General features: G+C 34.0%; 2 protein-coding genes across 6 annotated transcripts in view; one reads left to right on the plus strand and one right to left on the minus strand.

Annotated features, from left to right (window-relative positions):
• pdcd4a (programmed cell death 4a) overlaps positions 1-579 on the minus strand; it is a 17,542-nt gene extending 16,963 nt beyond the window's left edge. The window contains exons 1-2 of one of the 2 annotated variants that reach the window (XM_005159885.5): positions 373-579; positions 142-215 (exon numbers count right to left, since the gene is read on the minus strand). In XM_005159885.5, the coding sequence (XP_005159942.1) occupies positions 142-187 (46 nt within the window). In that variant the 5' untranslated portion in view covers positions 188-215; positions 373-579. 2 annotated transcript variants of the gene reach the window in all.
• LOC137490010 (uncharacterized) overlaps positions 1-8,743 on the plus strand; it is a 692,802-nt gene that overhangs the window by 408,710 nt on the left and 275,349 nt on the right. The gene's annotated exons all lie outside the window — the stretch shown is intronic.

An 8,743-nucleotide genomic window follows, 5' to 3' on the forward strand; every position in this document is an offset into this window, starting at 1 on the left:
GAACAAGACTGCAACACAAGTCCGTGTCGTCTGCAGAAACGACATCTTGAAGAGCCACTACCGTGTGGATTAATTAACCAAATGCAAGCGGAATGCATAAATAGGCAATTGTTAAGACAATTAGAGAATTAAAGCTCGTACCATCGTTTTGGGGGGCAGTGGTCCATGCTTCAATCTCAGTCGCCATTGTACGCTTGTTTACCGTCCTCCTAAGCCTGCAGATCACGGAAACAAGTAGTCACCATGTCAGTAGCAAACGAGCAAAAATGGTTTGTTTTACACAACCATTAAACAGCAGTGCTCGGGTCAGAAGGAAATATCTGACCGTCTTAATGTACATTTCATTCGTAAATGCGTGGAGCTTAGCCTTACCTTAAATTGAAGGCTCGCTTGTGACTAAAGATGTAACAGTAATGTTGCTGGTGGTGTAAACAGTCCTTGAGGAAAAATAGAAGAATCGAGAAAATATCGTATTTAATAATTTAAGTCAAAAATGTCTACAAAAATAATGTATTTTTTGCATGAGAAGTGCAGCAAGCACGTTGCAGAGGGGGACCAATAACATGGGGCAGTGTTTTCAACTTCAGACAGCTCAGAGTACGTCACATGAGTTGCGTGAGCCTTATGCATATTAATGACGTACCCTGTCATTCGTCCAGTAGGACCGTGAACTCTTCGACAGTGGACGAATGAGCGAAGCCTGTGGCTCATGAATATTGATTTTGTAACGTGACTGGTCACACACTGGCCCGACGCTACAGGAAGCCTACAGAGCAACGTCACAACACAAATTTAATATTCATGAGGGGAGGAGTAAAACGGATTCTTTGGTAAACAAACTTCAGTTTTTGTTTACTTTTTTTTTTACATACATTTTGATACCTAATGTGTGATATACTGAAACTGCTTAAACAATTATATAATTCAAAATTATATCTATCTATCTATCTATCTATCTATCTATCTATCTATCTATCTATCTATATATATATATATATATATATATATATATATATATATATATATATATATATATATATATATATATATATATATATATATAATTATATAATTAAAATAATTAAAGTCTCTTTCTTATTTTAGGCAATACATGTGTTTGTCAACGTAAATTTCTTTTAATCCAAAATTGCATTAAAAGAGTAAACCCATGAGTTTTGCCTCAACTAGGGTTGATTTCAGTTCTGCATTCTACAAAAACTGCTTGTGCGTGCGTGTGTGTGTGTGTGTGTGTGTGTGTGTACCTATGGTGTGTACACTTCCGCCTTTTGGCAATTATTTTAAATTCCCCATTACGACACCAGATGTCGCTATGACCCCATGGTTTCAATAGATTTTGCCCACTTGATTTCAGTGTATGGGTATGGATGGGGTGATTTACACAAAATATATAGAATAATAACTATACAATTGCGATTTACTTCTGGATCTGTTATAATAATCAATAGTATTTTCATACTTTTATATTAACTTGATCTTGAACTTAGATCTCATGTTTGTTTTATTAATCCTTAATGTTTTTGATCCTTTTCCAATTTTATTTTATTTTATTAATGTTTATTTACATGGGCATTTAGTAGAGACATGCTAATCAGCACATTTTGTATTGTATTGTATAGTATTGAACAAATTTATAAGCCATGAATATGTAATCATTTAGTGAAAAAGAGAATAAAAAAAATTACAGGTAGATGCACACGCATTAACTCCAAATTGTATTATGTTAATTTAATTCAGTTAAACTTAACAAAAGTGTGACCTATGGCACCATGTACAATTCTGAAGTAATATAATGTCGAGAGATACCAATAATCTGTTATATTACTATTAATCTATCTAATTTTGTTATCTGTGTTTTCTCTGTGTATTATATTTTGTATTCATATTATTTGCAATACTGCCCTTGTTACACTGTCTTGTTTATAACCAGCTACACTGCACTGCTTTAGCAATACAAATGTAGTTATTTGTCATGCTAATAAAGCACTTAAAATGTGTGTGTGAGATAGAGATAGAGAAAGAGAGAGAGACGATTATTCAAACAAATGTTTTGAATGCCACACATCAAATGTTTTGCTTGTTGTGCAAAGCCTAAATGTATGTAAAAAATAAATGTAAAAAAGAATTGTATCTAAATTGCTTAGAAAATGATTAGTTTTTCTTATTATATACATTTTAACACTTTTTCATTATGATTACATTGAATCTATAGATGATCATTATTTCTGTTTTATTATTTGATAATCATAACTTTACCAATTTGTATTTCATTGTTTGTTTAATACAACTGTGTTTTTATTTATTGTGGTTTGTTATTTAAATTTTAGAAGAGAAATGTGTCTCCTGCAGAATTGTATCTCTTGCCTCTCAGATATTCATTGACCATTTCCATGGACCCAAGTTTGAAAACTTCTAGTCCAAGATTCTTCAACAGCAAGGGTATGCATGGTCTGTTTTCTCTCTCCCTTATTTTGGAGTCCATTAAGTGGCCCCAACCCCCGATTTGGTGACGTGCACAGCTGCACTTGTGGGTTGGAAAAACACATTCACAGGCATGCAAAGGCAGTGGATCTTAAGTTTTCTTTTCATTCTTACTTGCAGGTTAGAATAAAGCATTTTGCATTCCTGTTTTTTATTAGAATTTATAAGATCTATATTAGAAATGCAATTATAGCAAATATTTTGTAAACAATAGTACGGTGTGTGCAATGTAGTGCCATGTTTTGAATAAAGCATACTTTTGTAAAATCCTTTTCTTGATCCTTTATGCATGCTTAAACTACTGCAAGAAAACTAGAAAATAAATTAAAATATAGGGAGAATCCTTTTTTTTTAAATGTGAAAGAACTACTTGTCTGTATGTTATCCTTGAGATCTCTTGACACCCCACTGTCCTCTGTGCTCACACAGAACACAAAATAACTCCCTCAAGCCCAAAGTATACTTTGGCTATCCACATTGGCTATCCAATGATTTTCATCATTAAGAGAGTCTGCGGACATTCATGTAAACTGTCCAGATGTAGCCAAGGACGCAGCAATAACAATGCATGCAAGTGAATGTTGAGACAGAAGTGCTAACAGTACACGTGGAACTTGTCTATCCACAAGCACCTGCAATTGACTAAATGAAATAAACCAAGACTTTTAAAGGAAGACTAAACCTTTTTGTGTGTGGAAATAGGCTTATTTTACAACTCTCCTAGAGTTAAACAGCACGCAGAGTTGTAGAATTATTGAGCACTGTCAGCTTAGCTTAGTTTAGCATAAATCATTAAATTAGATTAGACCAATGGCATGTCTCTTAAAATATACAAAAAAGTGTTTTGATCATTTCAATATTTAAAGCTGGACTCTTCTGTAGTTACATTGTTTACTAAGATGTAGGTCTTTATGGCTAGGAACTATACTCTCATTCTTTTTTCATTCATTATTTTTTTTCGGCTTAGTCCCTTTATTAATCAGGGGTCACCAGAGGGGAATGAACCGCCAAATACCCAGCATATTTTTCATGCAGTGGATGCCCTTCAAGCCTTAACCCAACACTGGGAAACACCTACACTCATGCATTTACACATATGCACTACGGCTAATTTAGCTTATTCAATTCACCTTTAGCGCATGTCTTTGAACTGTAGGGGAAACAGGAGCATGCAGATTAAACCCACGCTAACACAGGGAGAACATGATAGATTGATTGATTGATTTTATTTGACAATTTTAGCAAAAATATACGAACAAGTCCAGTTAGACTTATTCATACATATTTTAAAAAACTGTCGAGGATAAAATACACAAAAAAGTCACAGGTTTATTTCCATTGTGGTCCTCGATATTCTTAAAAAATGAAGGAGCAAATCATGAATGGAGTGCAAACATTATCAGCTCAGCAACTCGGCACAACAAAATTTTCAACTGCAAAACAACCATTTAAATTTCCCTTCTAAAAACACTCTTAATTTGAATCTCTTTAAAAATCGTGGGCAAAACATTCCAAACAGCAGAGCTCGTACACAAAAAAGAATTTCTACCTGATTCACTTTTTAATCTATATGGGTAAATATATAGATTTTTTATAAATATATCTATTTATAATCTGCGTGGAGTTCATGCAACTCCACACAGAAACGCCAACTGACCCAGCCGGGGCTTGAACAAGAGACCTTCTTGCTGTGAGGCAATTGTGCCACCCACTGCGCCACTGTGACGCCCAAAACTCTTCCAGTCTAATCCAGTCTAATCTAGGGGTGCCCAAACGTTTTTGTATGAAGAGCCAAAAACCGAATAATATCACTGAGAGCCGTTAAAGCCGCCATGGGTAATTTTCCAATTTATTTCATAATATTTCAAAATAAATAGAAAACAATACTTTAAATTATACTATCTAATGCGATAAGTTAAATAATAACTTATTGCAATAAAAACATAAACAATCACTTTTATAATACAGTGACGTTTAATGCTGAATACACTAGTCAAGCAGAATCTGTCTTTGACTTGATTTTGCTCACCAATTCTCTGCATTGTAGGGTCACAGGATATGAACATTTAAACAAATCCTGACTTTTTTTACACCATTTAATGGAAACATCCATTAAAAGCAAATCAGTTTGCTTTTAACAATGAACAAATTAAAGTAATCATTAGATTTTAACTGGCAATCTTGAATCTATCCCTATCATTCTCCTTCTCCTCTAAGATGGAATGGTGGGAAAAATCAAAGGTCATCATTGGTCAACTTTGGCCCACAGGCCCTAGTTTGTTTTGGCATCTTTGTTCAATGATCTATGCTAAGGGGAGTTGTGCTAATAATATTACAATTTGTTATGGTAATAATAATAATATTTAAAAAAAAGAAAAAAGTACTTCAGTGTCATAATTTTGGGGCTTATTTGCTGGCCTTCAAGGGGGTGTTATGGTAGTCTCTGACTTGAAAAATATATAAATAAGACAAAATAAAAATTAGAGCATGGTATAATGTCTTCATTTGTACTTTAACTAAATCATCACCTTGGAATTTTAAGGTTCTATCTGTGTTCTGAATGATTTTGAGATATTGAGCTTTAAAGTTTTTGCATTCCATAGCAAACAGTATGTGTGTAACATTTAAAAAAAAATAAAAAGTCTTAAAATGTAAACAACTTATAAAAACATCCCATAATGTAAATAAGATGTCATTTAATAAGAATATGTCAATAACTCAGTTTTGACAAAAATGTCAGATAGCACCTTATAATTCTAAGGTGACAAAATGTAAACCAGATTGTACTTTTTAATTTAGACAATGAGCTCATTAGCAGAATAGTTGCATGAGTTTAATGGTTTGTCAGATAAAAGAGACCAACAAGTATCGCAAAGCCAAAGATCCCAATAGGAGATAAAAAAGACGTAATGCCAACATTAACATACAAGTGGACAGGTCATGAGACCTTTTATTGTTTTGCACAATGAGGGGCTTGCACTATGCAGCCAAAAAGGATGAGATTAACTGCCCTAAACTTTCTGTGCATCTTTGCAATATAATACACTTGCAGGAAGAACCATTTGAACTCTTTCAACTGACCTAGTTCCTGCAAAAATGAGTCATAATATGTGCCATGATCTTAAAATTACACGTGTGTTTTCATGTCATTGTTGAACATTAACATTCTTAGTGGAAACATTGTGATATAAAACCAATGACGTCTAAAAGCTAAATGGAATAGAGCAAGCTAACTTGAAGTCCAAATAATGAATTGTGATAAAAACCCTGTAAAACATTTTGAGTTTGCAGTTTGCAAGAAGCATTATCTTTTGCAAACTTTGTGAAAAACAGTTCTCTGAAATCTCAAGATTGCATAAAAAGTCACAAAGTATTTTTAAATGCCTTTTTATCAGACTATTGTAAGATTAATAGTCTCTGAATAGATATTGTTCAATGGTGCTGCTGCACTTTTTATGAGTGGGTGTCCTGCAAAGATGTTTGCAAGAGCACAGTGCCTCATACAGTTTATTCTTCATATAAGAAGAATGACTTGTACACACAGGCATGCAGACACACACACAGAATGGGTTCTTCACCATTTTTGGGTTAGTCGAGGTGCTATTTAGCACCAACAAGCGATTTTGGGGCTTTTATTATAGGGAAACCAGTTTAAGTGCTATATAGCACCAGTATTCATTCTTTGATTTACACTTGGGGTGATTAAGTTGCAAAATATCACCATCATCAAATAGGTTTTATGTTGCATTTATTTAAAATATATGATTATGTAAGAACCACCTTTTTAAAGTGTAAAAGGAGAGTTCTCCATGATTTAATTACCTTGCTGTCATTGCAATTCTTTCTATTGTGAAATACAAATCTTGTAAAATTTATTTTTCGTCAACACAACCATTTTAGATGAATAACCCTCAAATTTCAAATTATCCCTCACACATTTTTAGTAGATTTGTATCAGTAAAATGGCAATTTGATTGAATTGTGTGCTAAGAATGCACTAGAATAGACTGTGTTTACATAACAGATGAAAAATGCAGGGCTGGATTAACCATATGGGCATTTAGGCATCATGCAGCGTTGTGTGAAGTAAATGTTTTTAAACGAATATGAGTTGACTAGGTAACTGTAAAAGAAAACTTTGGTCTGTTGAGCATCACTGAGTAACATGCAAAGTGAATATCTAACGTCAGTCATATCTTCATTCATTCATTCATTTTATTTTCTGGTTAGTCCCATTATTCATCTAGGGGCATCACAGTGGAATGAACCGCCAACTTATCCAGCATATGTTTAACACAGCAGATGCCCTTCCAGCGGCAACCCATCACTGGGAAACACCCATACACTCTCATTCACACACATACACTAGGGACAATTTAGCTTACCCAATTCACCTATACCACATGTCTTTGGACTGGGGGAAACTGGATCACCCGGAGGAAACCCATGCGAACGCAGGCAAAACATGCAAACTCCACATAGAAATGCCAACTGACCCAGCTGAGGGTCGAACCAGCGACCTTCTTGCTGTGAGGCGAGAGTGCTACCCACTGCGCCACTGCGTCACCCTGTGATATCTTATTTTATCAAATAATATCCACTTTCTAAATACAAACACATGGTAAATCTGTAAAAAAGCTGTTTTAGTAAAAGATTCACACAATTCATTTTAAATCACACAATGAAAAACAACTGGTGACGAGCAAACAAACAAAATGAATACACTACTGTAGAAATTATTGTAGACACTGGTTAAGTTTATTCATTTACACATAAATATTGTTTTTCTGTAACTTCCTATTTAACTCCTCCACAAATCAATCCTTATGGTTCTTCACCTCAGTTGTCTCCTTTTCCCATTTTCTCTCCTCTGCTGAGTTCAGAATCTCCAGCAGAATGTAGGTCAGCAGTCGGTGCCGAGTTACCAATTAGAAACAGCTGTGTTTTTTTTTTTTTTTTTTGTCCACAGAGTAAGCGGAGGTCAGCAATTTCTGCTTTTTGTCTCATTTTTCTCTGGCTTTCGTACTTCTTTCTCATTTCCAGACAAAAAATTATGTGTTTACTCCCCATTTTCACCGATTTATGCCATTACCCCCTCAGCTCAATGTTTACACTCATTCTCCCCTGAAGAGATTGCTTATTATGTTTAACCATGAGTAATCTCAAAACTTTATTATATAGCGAGTAAAAAAGTATTGAACACGGCACCATTTTTCTCAGAAAACATATTTCCAAAAGGTGCCGTTTCTCAACATTTTCACCAGATGTCATTAACAACTTAAGTAATCCATACATAGAAAGAAAAACTTATTTGTTTAGAAATTAAGTTGTGTGTAATAAAATGGAATGCATAATGAAATGTCAAAGGGAAAATGTTTTGAACACTTGAAGAAAGGGAGTTGTAAATAGGCACTGAAAGACCAGACAGCAGCTGAAATCTCCCAGTAAATGAATATTAGCTGCTTCAGACCCAACACCTTATTAGGATGACAAAGGTGAAACCAGGGTGGAGATTTCACCAAGACCCAAAACAACGCCAAGGAAGCTCTCAGCTGGTTTCACAAATGAAAATAAAGCTGCTAGAATGGCTCAGCCAATTACCTGACCTGAATCCAGTTGAAAATAAGAACTAAAGATCAGACTTTATAGAAATAGACTTTATATAGCCTCAAAGCTGTCACTAAATATATTTCAGTAGTTCAATGTCTTCTTCTTGTGCCACTACATTGTTATTACACATAATATTTTTTTCTTTTCTCTTGGTTTATTTATTTGTTTGTGTTTTATCAACATCTGGGCCATTTTATGTCAACAGCACCTATAAGCCTATATATCTACCAGGAAAAATCATGACATGTCCAATACACGTTTTACCCGCTTGATATATGTATAAATACTATTAATATGTGTAAACTATTATTTATTTTTATAGATTTTTTTTGCAAATGTCCTTGTAATCACAACTAGAGTGTGAGTATGTAATCACAAATGATATTTGAGTAAACTGCACAAACAAACACACACTGAAACATTTTTTTAGCAAGTTCTTCAGAGAAAAATAAAAAAATAAGAAATATTTATTTACTGCCATGCAAATACTTTTATCTATTCTATACTTTTTTTGGCAAATCAATAATAAATTACTAGTTTGTTACCTTTTAAATAATACATAATAAATACACACACAGCAATCTATAGCTACAGGATCAGAAAAGAAGTCTTGCTTTGGAAAGTAGCCACTTGT

The sequence above is a fragment of the Danio rerio genome, chromosome 1 (genome assembly GCF_049306965.1).
Source record: "Danio rerio strain Tuebingen ecotype United States chromosome 1, GRCz12tu, whole genome shotgun sequence".
NCBI lineage: Eukaryota > Metazoa > Chordata > Actinopteri > Cypriniformes > Danionidae > Danio > Danio rerio.